The following is a 15,477-nucleotide window of genomic DNA, read 5'->3' as shown; positions in this document are numbered from 1 at the left end:
ACTGAGCCTTTGTACCAGTGGCTCGACCTCCCCTGCCCCCCCCCCCCCCCCCCCCCCCCCCGCTCCAGTGTAGCTCCTTTTCATCTGCCAGTTCTTACGATGGCAGTTCTGAGAGGACCCCTGGCACCTCAAATCCTCATCAGATCCTCCCGGCAGGAGGTTCTCACCACACTGTTCACTTTCTGTACCCGAGAACCTGCAGAGGCACACATACAGGGCCACTGCCCATTTCCTTGTCACCTCCCCGAAAAGGCCACAAGCTCCACGAGGCTAGAAGTGTTACCTGGGCTTTGCTCGGCATTGTATACTGGTTGTTTAGCTCAGGGCCTGAGATTTAGCATGAATCGGAATTGAGTGTGTCATCCTGCCTTCTAAAGTCAAAGTGCAATGGAGTTTCAATCATCAATGTTCCTTTGATTCATACATAATCCCCAGGTCAAGAGAATAGAAAGTTGAGTTCAGTTTGGTGTGTGTCTATTGTCAAAAAGAACAAACGTGTGTGTGTGTGTGTGTGTGTGTGTGCACGCGCGCGCGTGCGCAATGTGTCACAGAAAGAATGCTTAAAAATAGGTTTTTAAGAAAACCTTTTAAAGCGTTCTAAAGCAATGGAAGAAAGAGCTTTAGGAGAAAAGAAACACAAAAGAATGACTGAAATAGTGGATGACTTCATGGGTTTTTGCCATTAGTTGAAACACGTTGTGTCTGTTCCAGTTACCCATCAGGGCCACTCCTCTGGGGAAAAGCTTCCTATTTTTAGATCTAGTGTAATCCCTATGGAATTATATTGCCCATTCTTACCCAGGCCCCGAGAGTTTATCGTGTACAGTGTTTTTGCCAAGAACCTAGTCTGCCTTTAGTCACCAAAAAAGAGTTGTCAAAGAGAGCAGATTTGGGGCTTTGTCTTTTGGACTTTTTTTGTCTCTTGTTCTCTACTGGAGACAGCGGGTCCTAAATGCTACTCTTCCAAGTTTGGCTCCTTCAGATGTAACTGAACTCTTGTGGCTTAAGGGGGTTCTGAAGCAGGGCAGTACTGGTGAACCCAGGTGGGAGGGACAATGGGGTGATCTCTGCCTCATCTTCCAATCACAGCCCATCTCCACAACTCATAAAGTCCACTAATATTAAAAGAACATTGGATATCATGCAAGATGATGTAGTGAGTTCTTCTCATGCTGAGAAAGGCTTGGTACTTGACTTCTGAAAACTTGGTCCAGCTCATGAAATAAGGAATACTCTACAATATTGAAATAAGGAGTGGTCTTTCATATATATATATATATATATATATATATATATATATATATATACACACATACACACACACACACACATATATATACATATATAATATACATATGTATATATGTGTGTGTATATATATCTATATCTATCTATCTATTTATCTATCTATCTATCTATCTATCTATCTATCTATATATATATATATCTCAATACAGAATAATACAAAGAAAAGGGAATTACTTCAAATCCCACTACCTGTTTCATCTCCTTCTAGATATCTAGGTTGACCTATGTACATAGTTTTAAATGAACATAGTTTTAAATGTACATATATTAAGCTTACTGTTGTTGTACAGCCTGCTTTTTCACTCAGTGATATATTTGGGGCATTTTTCCATTTTAATAAATAGAGATCTAGATAATTTTTAATGACTTCATGACATGAATGTTATATATTTTTAACTTGTCTTGCTAAATCCATGTTAATGCAAATTTACATTATCTATATTTTTCTATTATATTCTTCTTTGCTATTATAGTATACTATTTATTATATTAGCATAATATGCTATGCTATTATACTATCGTGTTATTATACTGTATTTTTTTTCTATTGTACTATTCCTGTTGGGGCATATTTAAAACGTGTATAAATATCTTAAGGTAAATATCTAGAGGTGGGAATTCTCCTGCTGGCAAATATTGCCGAAGCAGGCCTACACATAATAATTACGTTATCATCCATTGTGTTACAGGGTAGACTAAATGACAGAGTGATTCAGATGTGAGGACTCAGTTGGGGTGGTCAGTGGGGGCTTCGTGGAAGAAATGAGGTTGAAAACGGGTCTTGAAGGTCAGATACAGTTTTGATAGTTGTATAGGTAAGGGGAGACCAGCATAAGCAAAGCAGGGAGGCAATAAAACACAACACAACAAACCTACCAACCAACCAACCAAACAAACAAAAACCTCAAAACCGAAAAAAAATAAAATCAAACGCATGTTTGACATCAATGAATAATTCAGCTTGGCTCATTGGCATGGTGGTGCCAGGACCGGCCTGGAGGGCAGGCTGGGGTCAGATTCAAAGGCTTTTAATGGCAACTTAAAGGAAATTTAAAGGCCCCAGAGAACCAAGAGTGAACAGAGAGATGTTGTACAGGGTGGATGGGAATGGATATGATATTAGAGGAAGAAAACTAAGATATTTTAGTACACGATAAATAAAGAGGGTCCTTTCCAGATAGTGACAGTGGGAAGGGAAAATAAGGATGCATGCTAAAAACTTTGTGCAAGAGAACTCTATAGGAGTTGGTGATTAAATTGGATGGTTAGGTATGTAGCTGCCATTTAAAGCAAAGCAACTAATAGAATTATGGCGTGAATGGAAGAGAAAATTAGACTGGAGGTCTTGGCTGGCTGGGAAGATTAGATCAGCAAGGCAGATGGTTTGTAGATCTGAGGTGTTGAGGGCTCTGTCAGTTTTTATGGGCCACTGTAACCAAGGATCGCGACCTGGATGGCTTCCACAGCATATATGGATTGTCTCACAGTTCTGGAAGCTGGAGGTCAGAGACCAAGATTGGTTGGTGAGCCCCGAGGGCTGTGAGGACAGTCGCTCTCCTAACTTCTGAGAGCTTCAGGCAGGCCTTGGCTTGCAGCTGGCATTCTCCCTGTGTCTTCACACTGTCTTTCCTCTGTACATCTCTCTATGTCCAAATTTCCGCTTTTTATAAGGACACAATCCTATTGGATTAGGGCCCACCCTAGTGACCTCACATTAATTTGGTCATCTGCAAAGACCCTATTTCCCATCAAGGTCACATTGCCAGGTACTGGGGGTTAAGACATCAAGATTTTGGGGGGAGATACAGTTCAAACTATAACAAGGACTGTCCTGGTGGAAATGTTCAAAAAGTACGAGAAAATCTAAGAGTGAGCTATAGGCATCTATGAGCATGAACTGATTCAGACTATCCGCCACACATTTCCACAATGCCCTCTTAACGTTTGGGGCTCTAAGCTGATTTTTCACTCCATCTTCTGTTCTTGCAGATAATTTTGTGCCCACAGCGGTTACAGCGCCTGTCACCTTGGATTATAATGATTTGTTTACATGGTTCTCTTCCCCACCAGACTGAGGTTCTTGAAAATAAGAGTCGTGGCTTATATATCTTTTCATTGCCAAGGCCCAACACAGTGACTCACAGATATTAGGAAACCCAATTTAAGAACAGAAGAGAGAATGTGTGCTTTGGAGTTAGAGAAACTCGGGTTTAAAACTTGCCTCCAGGATTTGTAAGCTGTGCGGTTTGGGGCAAGTGACTATCTTAGTTTCTTATCCTTAAAATAAAATAATTATGCTAACCTCATAGGATTGTTGAGTTTTACATGAGAAAATATATGTGAAGCATCTGCTGTATACTTGGGACTCAATTAATTATGATCACTGTTATTACTAGGGGCAAAAAAATTATTGCCAGGTTAATGCATTATTCAGTGGATTTCCACTCTGAGGATTACTTATGTTGGCAAAAAAGCAGGCTTATGGAGTTTAGTTTTTTTTCCTACTGTGTCATTTTACTCTGTTTTTCTATTTTTCTATTTTCCTAAAAAAGGATATTCTTTGCATTTTTTTTTTTTTATGTTTATGTGGATTCTGGGCTGTATCTTTTTTGACCATTTTTTTTATTCCTTTTTTATTTTTTTTTACAGTTTTATGCTATTCCTGTTTTCAAAATCTACATATGTCTTCTGAAAATTTTAGCTCATCACGGAGTTCTATTACAGAACCTGATTCTTTTAGATGCTTTATAACTCCTTTCTGCTTCATTGGGACTATCTACAATTAAATTTATTTCCAAGGTTTATACCCTTCCACCTCCAAAGGGCCATTTTTCCGCTTGGGAATCCTAGGCTGTGGGATCACTTCTCTTTTGGAAATCTGTTTCATTAGAAGTCGAGTCTTTTCTGTTACTCACCTCGACACTGCAAAACCTCAAATGCAATGTCTTTCATTGAAGGCATAGCTTCTACTCCCTGTCACCAGCTAAATCTTTCTTGTTAGTACGAATTAAAATCAAACTCCTGTATCTCTTTGTGGTTTCCTGAACTTTTTAAGAGAGGTTATCAGGAAGTCAGGAAAGGTATTGCTCAGGAGCGCGGCTGTCGCTCTTAACAGGATCAGCTTCCGGGCAGAGATGTCCTCCTCTGAATTGCTGGATTATCACAGCCTTTTATTCTGTATCGGTTCTGGAACATGCTTCTGGGAGGTATCAAAACGATTTCTTGCCTGACAAAGCCAGTTGTCATTTATGCCTAGAAAAGTTTCACTGCTACTTTATTTTCACTGAAAGTTTCCCGTTGTGGGTTACTTCAGGTTTTAGATTTTCAGTTGTGTTTGCTTCCTTTTTTCCCTGTGCTGTTACCTCCATTTCATTGAACTTTTTTCATTTAAGCCAGGTATGCCCCTCCTTAGACATAAGCCATGATTAGCTGCCCATCAAGTCTCTGAGATGATCCTTGCTTTCCTATAGTATGATTTTTGAATTTTGTGGCTGGCTATGTAGACAGCTGAGGTCATAGGTATTGTTATTGATGATACAAGGTTTAGTAAGTGCTTATGTGTGATTTTATAAATGTTGCCTCTTTGTTTTCCTCCCAATAATTATATGTGGTTGGTAGAGACTTTCCTTACTCCCATTTCATGGATGAGGAAATTGAGGTGTAGTGATGATAAGTACCTTACCAATGCCACTTGGCCAGTGAGTGGAAGAGGTGGGACTGGAGACCAAGCCATTCTGTTTAGAAGCCTGTGCTCATCAGGACACCGACTTTTGGTTTGGTCACTTTCTCTTAAGTTCTACTGGATACCTCTTCCACCATGCTTTTCTTCTTTTCTCATCAGAATTTACTGAGTTATCTGGGTATTTTCATGGTTTCCCTTCCAAATACATTCGAGGGCCTGACTCCCTTGAAACGGTAGGTAAACTACTGCCAAGAACTGTAATGATGGGATGTCCTCTTCTCCTCCCCTTGATCCCGTAATCCCAGCATCACAGGACAGGGCCTTTTAAAACAAATCCTTTCTTTTCACACCATCTTTTGAAGCCAATTGCTCACTCCCTGCGTGGTCTTTCTTTTCCCAAGGATAATGTATTTAAGTGAAAGAAGATGTATTTTCTGTTCCTGCGGCTACAAGTTACCACAAGCTCAGTGGCTGACTACAACACAGTTTATTATCTCACAGCTTTGAAGGTTGATATGGGTCTCATCAGTGTGTTGTTAGGGCCGCGTATCCTTCCAGAGGCTCGAGTGGAAGAAACCATTACTTTGCCTTTTCCAGTTTCTCAAGGCCGCTCACATTCTTTGGCTTGCAGCCCCCTTCCTTCATCTCCAGCACCAGCTGTAACATTTCTCTGATGTTCCTCCCATTGCTACATTGCTTTCTCCAATCATAGGCAGAAGTTCTCTGCTTATAAAGACTCATGTATTTAGCTTGGCCCCACTCAGATAACCAGAATAACCTCCCACCTCAAAGGCTGTCCTCTCAATGACCTCTGCAAAGCCCCGTCTGCCATGTAAGGTAATGTATTCCCAAGATCCAGAGCTTAGGATGGGGACATGTTTGGGGGCATTATTCTGCCTCCCACAGACCCTGTTCTATGGCATTTGATGTCAAGTCCTTTCAGTCTCCAGGGACTTGTTTCAACCTCAAGTTTTTACAACACTTAAACCTTTCTAGACAACAATTCCATTTTAGTTCTAGTAGTATTCCTTATTCCCATTGGAATGAGCAAAAGTGGATGAATGTTTCAGGTTTCATAAGTCTCGTCAGGTTCTCTATATTTGAATTTCAAGAAAAAATACATTTCCAGTCCATGATATTCTAGTGATGATGGTATCTAAGCTCTTTTGTGGCATCCAGAAGAGAAACATTAATTACCACCGTGTCTTTTCTTCCCGTGGTCACTAGCAGGTGGTTGATTAGATTGAGGGGGTGAAGTAAAGGGGAGGGGGGAGTGAGGGAGATAGCCTGGGTTTTCTGCTTGTGTCATAGAGAGGGTAACATGGTGGTAGCAATTCGAGAGGGGTGCTGGAGGAGAAGAGCACCTGGGGACGAAGACTGAGTTCAGTGTCAGAGATAAGCTGACTGTCCCCCAGTCCACATGGCCCTGGGGTAAGAATGAGGTCACACCACCTTTAATAAGCACATTACAGTAGCTAAATGTATAACTAGAAAATCTTATCCTCATACAGTATCCCTTTCTCTAATATTTCTGCTTGTCTCCAGAGGGTGTGCCTTAAAAACTCAGGCCCACCCTTTTCTGTGGTTCTCCTGCTGTTTGCCATTGAACACTGGCAATGGTACTTATCCCGTCTGTCTGCTGACAGTCAGCATTTCCAGCTGATGCTCTGCCCTCACTGTTTCTCTAGGGAAAAACAGGCCTTCTGAGAGAGCTGGCTTCTAACTAACCCTACAACACCGTCAGTGCTGTAACGGTGCTGGCATCCCCGACTCTGCCAGAAATGGAGAGAGTGTTCCTTCTCCTCATTCGGTGCTTCCTGTGGTTCTGAGGCCTTAAAGCATTGCTCCTGCATCCTGGCTGGCACCAGTTTTCTTATGCAAAGGCTTCTTTTTGTTTCTCCCTGAGAAGCTCCAAACCCAGTCTATAAAACTAGGTAGGGGACAAAATGCCATTGGGTCCTTCCCTTATCCATGTCCTTTTATCCTTCCATGGACTGCCGCTGGGTTTACCCAAAACGCAGACCTTCTCGCAAATCTGTCCATGGAAAAGATGTCCACAGATACATTCACTGGACCACAATTTCAGGTGCATTGAAATTCACTGTGTCGGAATTTCTTTTGTGCTCAGGTAGAACCATCCATCACATTGACATGGTGACTCAAGATGTCTATGGATGATACAGGTAGAGACATATCACTGCAAGAGGGAAACAAGAATCTAATCTATAGTCATATATATATATATATAATATTTATATATTATACTTATAGATTATATAATGTATGTGTTATATATTACATATTATGTTTATATTATTTTTATATATCACATATAATTATATATACATATACACATATATTTACATATATACATATATATACATACATATATATACATATATATACATATATATTTGAGAGTCATCCAAATACTGATGGTACTTCCAAGTTTTAGAGTAGAAGAGTTCCCAATGATGAAGAAGGAGAGCGACTAACAAAATGGACCACAAACAGGCCCCTGGGGAATAATTTTTAAGGATTAGATGAGGAAAGAGGAACCTATAGTGGAGACTGAGAATCAGTGGTCTCAAAAGCAAGAGGAGAACCAGGAAAGAGCATTGCAATAAAAGTCAAGATGTAGCAGGAAGTAACTAATAATATAACGTTTCAACAAAGAAATGCAGTAAGAAGGTGACTGATTTTTTCTGGAAAGGGACAACGAGAAGGTCATTACATCTTTAACAAAAGAGTTTTGATGAAATGGTGCTGATGAAATCCAGGTTACAGTGGGGTTATGGGGTACATGGGGAAAAAAATGAATGGGAGATGAGGAAATCATTCTTTTAAGAAGTTTGAATTAGAAAGAAAGAAAGAAGAAGAAGATATTAGCTATGATTTGCTCAGCAACCTCATTCAGTGGGACCATAGGAAAGGGAATAAATATAGGTAGGGAAGTAAATGTTAGGGAGAGAGAGAAAGAGAAATAGATGGAGATGGAGATGGAGAGATAGAGTTCTGATGAATGGCCTCATTTTTATCATCAAAGAAGGAGGCATGGTCATTTACTAAGAGTCAGGGGAATAAGAGATTGAGGTTGGTGGGGGAGGAGGGGCAAGAGAAGAATGGTGAAGATTTCAAATAATTCCTGGCAAGGAGATGACCGTAAGCGAATAAAAGTGTAAAGAAGTAAAAGTACAGATATCCATGAGATCAGAGGGTAAGTGGGATCAAATATATGGTGATGGAAGGAGAACTGACTCTGGGTGGTGAACACACAATGAGATTTATAGATGATGTAATACAGAATTGTTCACCTGAAATCTATGTAGTTTTACTGACAATTGTCACCCCAATAAATTTTAAAAAATCAAATAAATAAATAAATAAATACTTTTTAATGCTTTTTGTAATGTTATTAAAATCTGCTTGTATTAAAAAAAATCAATCTGAGTGTGGGTGTCAGCGAGCATAGCATGCAGAGGTCACTGGAGGTGAGGACGTCAAAAATAAGACTGTGTTTTCAGTGAATGCTTCACATAAATGTTGACATTTCCTCACGTGATCGCAGCGAGGAGAAGGGGAAGATTGTGCACCAGATTGTAAAGCCCTTGAGGTGTATGGAATACACAGGAGATGGGAAAAATGAAAAAAAGTGGAAAGTATATATGGTGCTGTAATAGAGGAACGGGGGCCTAAAAGCAGAAGGAATTTGACAGGAGGAAAACAAAACAAAACAAAAAAAAACAGAAAACTTAAGTTGGGAAGTTGCAGTAGGCAAATGCTAGTTTGGCACTCTAGGGACCTGTAATTCCCACGAGTGGGCACAGTGAAAGGGTGTGGGGGGCGGGGAGCAGGTCAGAGGAGATATTAACCAGAAGGAAGCATAGTTGGTAGTGGGCAGCGGAAGGGGGTGGAGGAAGGAACCCTACTGTACATTTTGGGTAGAGAACCATGGTGTACAGTAATGAAGGGAAGGCTTAGATTTAACCAACCCCAAATATCCCAACTTTGGCACAGGTGGTTTCTATGAGGGTTCTTGAGGGCATGTGGTTTTGCTCTTCTGGAGGCTGCTTCTCACCTGTGGATTTTGTCAGGCCCTTCCTCTGGACTAGGCTTGGTCTGACTGCGAAGCATGGCCGTGGGTCCCAGTCTCAGCGTGCACTTGTGTCCTTTATGTCTAGTTTTTCAGCATGCCAAGATTTGATACTGGTTTGACTTTCTTCAGACGGCTGAAATCTTTTTTCTCCTTTCTGACTTCATTCTTGGATTATTTCTGTCAATCTCTAAAAGAGGTAATCAACTGACTATTAAACTAGAGCATAAAGAGACATTTTTACTATCCTTTCATTTTCCTTAGAAACCAAGCAAGAATTGGAGCTTGCATGCACACTTAGATAGCTACTGGAGTGTGGCCAGGGGTCCGTGGTCGGGGAGGAAGGAATCAAAATGAATGCACTACGTCTGTGGGACCATGGGATAGGGTGGGCTGGACACCAGGCATTGGTTAATCTCAACCAGTAGGTCGCAGTCCTAAAACTGGTGAGGCCGGTGTGCCTTCTTCCAGGGGTCACGTCAGAAATTACGTACATGAGCAGTGGGCACAATGACTTGACATGTCAGCCTCAAGGCCACGTTGTTTCTAGACAATTTTTTGCAGAAATCAATACACAACTTCACTTTGGTTGTTCTGTGTCCTCAGGGAGAAGGGTATAGTGAGTATTTCAATCTAGAGTGTGGAGAGGATGAGTAAAGGCACATCCTGGCAGAAATTTAGCTGGTTAAGGCAGCTCATCTCCCTTTTCATACCCAGTGCTGGCAATTCATGACTCTTATGTGTTTGATGACATTTATGTATGTCATTTTACCTTCCTTTGAATATTAAGTTATTTAGGATGGCAAGTCTGTCTCTTAATAATTCATTTCTGAAGCTCTGAATTTAGGAAGGATATCTACTTTTCCCCACCCTAAGTTAGAGCCAGGCTTTGGTCTCATTAGTTGACAAGCCAAGATGTTTGTCATCATTAGCTCCGTTTTACCTTCTGAAATTGTGTGTTGTAATAGATGGGGCATTCTACATGCAAAGTGGACACACCAGTATCTATATTTTTACCTGTTTAGGTTTAGGAATAATCTGGACAAAAATCTGTGTTTCCGACAACACACGGCATTCTTCTCAGTTCAATTCATGGCTGTTTCCGACTAGCTTTTTGAAATGTATTCTCTCCCTTCCACTTGCCGACCTCTGCATATGTTTCTGTGGTGTGCGGGACTAGGAGTGACTGCACCCAGTTTGCCACCAGCGTGACAGAAACACTCTCATCTGGAAGGGTAATTTATGGCTGGAGAGAGAGTTGGGCCAGGAAGAAAAAGGAGATGAGTAGAACCAGCTAATGAGGGTGGTGGTGGACGAGGCCCCTTGGAAGGAGCTCAAGGGAAACGCGTGGGACTGCTGGGTTGAGGGAGGGCAAAAGGGCGGCAGCCAAGACTGGTAAATGGCAGACAGAGGAGCCAGTAACACAGATAGCCCAAATAGACCATGCGAGGAAAGTCGGAAGGGGAAAGAGAGAAAACTGTCAAGTTACCAAGTCCTCATTTTAATGGGGACTCTGGAAACAGAGAAGGGTGCGACTTTTCTTCTGTGGTACCCTGAGTTGTGCATAAGTTCCGTCTCTGATTCTCTCCCCTCACCTCCCTTCTTCTTTCTTCCTTCCTTCTCTCCCTTCTCCCATCTGCCCATTCTCTGCTCCTTTCTTCTGTCCTGATTGAAACATCTCCATCTTGAAGAATCATCTGATGGCATCACAGCTCCTCACCATCAATTTGTCGATACAGGAAATTGTAATTATTTTTAATAAAGGAGAGAGGAAAAGGGAATGTGACTAATGTTCAGGAAAAACCAGGCAACGCTCCAAAAAATATTGTGTCTCCAGGAAAGCAGCAGAAGGAATATCCCTCTGATCACATCTGACATCACCTCCTGGAATTTGCATGATTTCTTGGGGCTGAGAACTGTTTTTCCAAGACATTCTAAGTCAGGAAGACAGAGTATTTTTTCAACTCCCTTTTCTCCCAGGCATCTTTGGGGCTAAAACAAAATATTGTTTTTGTTTCGCTACTTTCATCCCCTCTTTTGGTTCTGTTCCATAGGACACAAAGACACTTTTCTTTGGGAATCTCTGTGCCTTGGGTACTCCTTGCCAGTGTCTCCTGACAGGGACTGAGTAGGTGGCAGAGTGCTTGGGAGGCAGAGCAAGTGAGAGCAGAAGGGTCGTGCTGCCCTGACATGAGCCCTGACATGGGTTGGGAGGTTTTGATGTCCCAGCTTGTCCCCCCAGAATAGCAGCCATGACGTATGATCTTTGAAGGCAATTTCCAACTTCCATTGAGGGAGCTGTATGCCCAGTTGAAGCTCTGATAGGAACATTCCCCTCTTTGGAGTTGCAGACCATGGCCACCATGGGAAGTACCCAGTGAGTCCTAGGTACCACTGCCCTCTGGTTTCATTGTTCCTTCTCACAAATAGCCCTTCGGTCAGAATGGGGAGTCTCTGTTTGCTCGTGCCAAAATTTCATGGATGCCAGGAAGATGAAAGTCTTTGATTATATATGAGTTTATAAAGGGATCAAATGCTTGTTCCCTTTTCTTTTTTTTTAATGGGCTACGGGGCATGTGTTTTTAATAGACGGTTAATTCTGTGCGTAAGTGCAAACACAATATCGCCTACTGCTTTGAGGACCTCCGATAAAGATACTTGGTGTTGTAAGGCAGTTGAAGTAGAGGTAGAGTTTCCGTGGATTAAGGGACTAGAAAGAGAAATACACACACACACACACACACACACACACACACACACACAATATTCTTTGCAGTAGTTTTATAATATCCTCTCCAGCCTATCACTTGTCTCTTTTTTCCCCTCTTTTACTTTATGTGCCCTAGTCACTATTTCCCTTTAAAAAAATCATGTCTGGAAGCAAGCATATACTGACGTGAAGACTCAGTTGGTCTCCTCATAATAATGACCATACAGTGTGATGGAAGGAGCCAGGGGTTGAAAGTTGGAAGACTTTCTTCACCAGGGCCTAGCAGGCAATTCTCAGGGCAAAGAATTAGGAATATTGTTGGATTTCTCTTGAAGAAATAGTCTGGGTGTAGAGTGAGTATGATGTCAAATACTGAGTTTTCATATAAATATTGTAGTGCTAACAAGGTCGGATATTATTTATCTTGGAATAAATATCCCAAGTGTGTATTGGTGCCTTTTTCTGTGGCCTTCATGCACGCCTGGTCTCTGCCTCCCCATTCCCCTACAAGGCAATGCAGGCTGGGAGGGTCTGAGTGTGATTAGTTCTGATTCCCGGTGTGCTGATCTTTTGGTGTGATGACTTCTCCTCCCTTGTGCTCTCCAGGGCGTACATGAGTGTGAAGGAGCTGAAGGAGGTGCTGCAGCTCAACAGCACCCACTTCCTCAATGTCTACTTTGCCAGCTCCGTGAGGGAAGACCTCGCAGGTGCTGCCACCTGGCCTTGGGACAAGGAAGCCATCAGTCACCTGGGTAAGTGAACTGGAGACCAAATATGGCTAAAAAAAACTGAGGCGCCCTGAAGGGAGTTTGTAAAAGTGAGTTTGGGGAAAAAAGAGAGAGAAAAACATATATTTACTCAATGAATTAGCTGCTTTTGGCGGAGATTGGCTTTTGGGAGAATCTGTCAAAATGTTTCAAGGCAGAGAAGTAAGAGGTATTAGCGCAAACAGTGGGAAATACTCAGGATGTTCTAGACCAAAGCTATAATCTAGATGTAAATAAATTGAGGACATGGAATAAGATCCATTTTATGTGACGTGACATATTAAACGAAAAGAAAGAAGACAGAAGGAAGTAATAAAAATAAGAAAATAAACAAATAAAATAGAAAATAAACGTTAATTAGAAAAAAATTAAGAGAACCAAAAAGTTTTGGGGGGAGGGAGGGGCAAAGGATTGATAAACGCCCAGAAAGACTGATTAAGGAAAAAAAAAGAAAACATGAAAGAGAAAGAGTATATTACAACCATAGGAAGGAATACATTACAACCAATATATTACAACCAGGACTAAAGGAGGTAATATTCTTACACTACGAGCATTAATAGACAATAAATATTTTCCACAAATGGTGTTGAAGCGATTGGACATCCACAGGCAAAAGCAAATGAATCTCAGCATGAATCTCACACCTTGTACAAAAATGAACTCAAAATGGATCATAGATTTAAATATAAAAAATAAAACTATAGAACTTTTCAAAGAAGACATAAGAGAAAATTCAGAGCCGGGATTAATGAAGAGTCTTATATGTAACATCCAAAGCATAGTCCATATAAATAAAAACTGATACATTAGACTTCATCAAAGTTTAAAAGTTTTTGTCTTAGGAAGACTCTGTGAAGACAAAAAAAGAAATGTCAGACTTGGAAGAAATATTTGCAAAGCTCACATCTCACAATGGATTTGTATGTAGAAGATATAAAGAACACTCAATACTTGACAGTAAAACAGACATTTCAGTTAGAAAATGGACAAAAACATGAGCAAACATTTTACCAAAGAGGATATACAGATGGAAAATAAGGAGATGAAATGATGTTCAAAATCATTAGCCACGAGGGAAATTCAGATACGTGAGATATCACTACACACTTATTATAATAGCTGACATAAAAACTCCATAGGGATGTAGGGTATAGCACAGAGAATATAGTCAATAATATCATAATAAATTTGCACAGTGATAGATAGTTACTACACTTATCATGGTGATCACATTGTAAGGTATGTAAACGTCAAATCACTGTGCTGTACACCTGAAACTAATATAATAATGAATGCTAACTATACTTTAATAAAAAAATTTTAAATAGTGACAATGCTAAATGCTAGTGCAGCTGCAGAGAAACTAGATCTCTCGTCCATTGCTGGTGGGGATGTAAAATGGCACAGGCTCTCTGCAGAATACCTTGGCAGTGTCTTATAAAACTAAGCATACACCTACCGTATGGTCCAGCAGTGCACTCTTGGCCATTGAGCCTAGAGAAGTGAAAACATATATCCATTCAAAAACTTTTACATCAATATTTATAGCAGCTTTATTTGTAATAGCCCCAAACTGGAAGTGCCAAACGTTTCCTTCAGTGCTAAGTGCTTACACCAACTGTAGTACACCTGTCGTACAATGGACTACTACTGAGCAACAAAAAGGAACGAAGCATTAATGCATGAAATGACCTGAATGGATCTCAAGGGTATTATACTGAGTGAAAAAAAATCTCAAAAGTTACATTCTGTATGATTCCATCTATGTAGTATTCTCAAAATGACACAATTATAGAGCTGGAGACAGAGTTAGTGCTTGCCAGGTCTTAGAAATGTGGTGGGAGTGGGGGGAAGGGGTCTGAGTGTGCGTGTGACAAAAAGGATAGCAGGAGAGTGATCTTAGTGGAGATGAAACAGTTCAGCATCTTGATTGTGGTGCTGGGTACACAAAGGTATACCTGTGTTAAAATTGAGTAGAAGCGCGCGCGCGCGCACACACACACACACACACACACACACACAAGGGCATGTAAGAGCTGGTGCAATCTGAATAAGGGCTGTGACCTCTGTGCATAAGCTGAGTACTTCATGTACAGCAGGTGCTCTGTGAATGCTCGCTGAATTGAAGGGGTGAGTAATAAACGACTGAAGGTATTCAATTTAAATGGCTTCTGGAATTATCTCATGAATTATTGACTCCTAATGAATTACAAAAGAAGCTGGGGATACTTACATTTTATTCGGAAGCATTTTAGGAATAACCGTGTTCCCCTACAACGTAGTTCTTAGTGTAATCTTCAGAAGTAGAAGACTAGACTGAATAGGTGAGAGCTCTGACTCGATATGCAGTTGCTCATGTTCCTATTTATTTGTTCTTGTTCAATCATAACTGTGATGGAACAAAGGAATTGTATTGACCTAACTCAGGTGTAGCGTAGTAGAGACAGCTGGCCTAATATGACAGAGGAAGACACGTAGGATTTTCTAAATAGAGTCTTTTCGAGACGTAAGATGTGATCATCTGTTTGTTTGAACGTGTGAGACCCCTGCATTGTAAGGGTCAGCTGAGTGACCTAGCAGATAAGTACACTCGTCCGAAATCCGGCTACCAATGGCTTCAGTGACAATGTGACAAGGTCAAGGTTATTTGTGGTCCTGTTTTGCCATCAACGTCATTTCTGCCCTCTAGCCTAATTTGGTACTTTTACTGCCCTGGTAATGCAGGGCAGGATTTTTTTTTTTTATATAAGTAAATGAACGAATGAGATTCCCTTGAACTCTACTGTTCATTGGTTTAAGTATCTTTAGCCTTAGCATTTGAACTGAAAATATATCTTCAAAGGCATAAGACTAATTTAAGTGGTAAACCAGCGCTTTTATAAGCTATTAATACTATGCTCATGATCAGTCATTC

General features: G+C 40.9%; 1 protein-coding gene across 2 annotated transcripts in view; it reads left to right on the top strand.

Annotated features, from left to right (window-relative positions):
- The window catches only part of PAPPA2 (pappalysin 2), a gene marked incomplete at both ends in the record, with an annotated part of 217,242 nt that overhangs the window by 63,208 nt on the left and 138,557 nt on the right, over nt 1-15,477 (top strand). For both annotated transcript variants that reach the window (XM_081025226.1, XM_081025225.1), the window contains one exon: nt 12,400-12,545. In XM_081025226.1, the coding sequence (XP_080881352.1) occupies nt 12,400-12,545 (146 nt within the window). The remainder of the gene's footprint in view (nt 1-12,399; nt 12,546-15,477) is intronic.

The sequence above is a fragment of the Rhinolophus hipposideros genome, assembly GCF_964194185.1.
Source record: "Rhinolophus hipposideros genome assembly, chromosome: 19".
In the NCBI taxonomy this organism is placed as follows: Eukaryota; Metazoa; Chordata; class Mammalia; order Chiroptera; family Rhinolophidae; genus Rhinolophus; species Rhinolophus hipposideros.
Note: the sequence above shows the minus strand (reverse complement) of the source record. Positions and strands in the feature narration are given on the sequence as shown.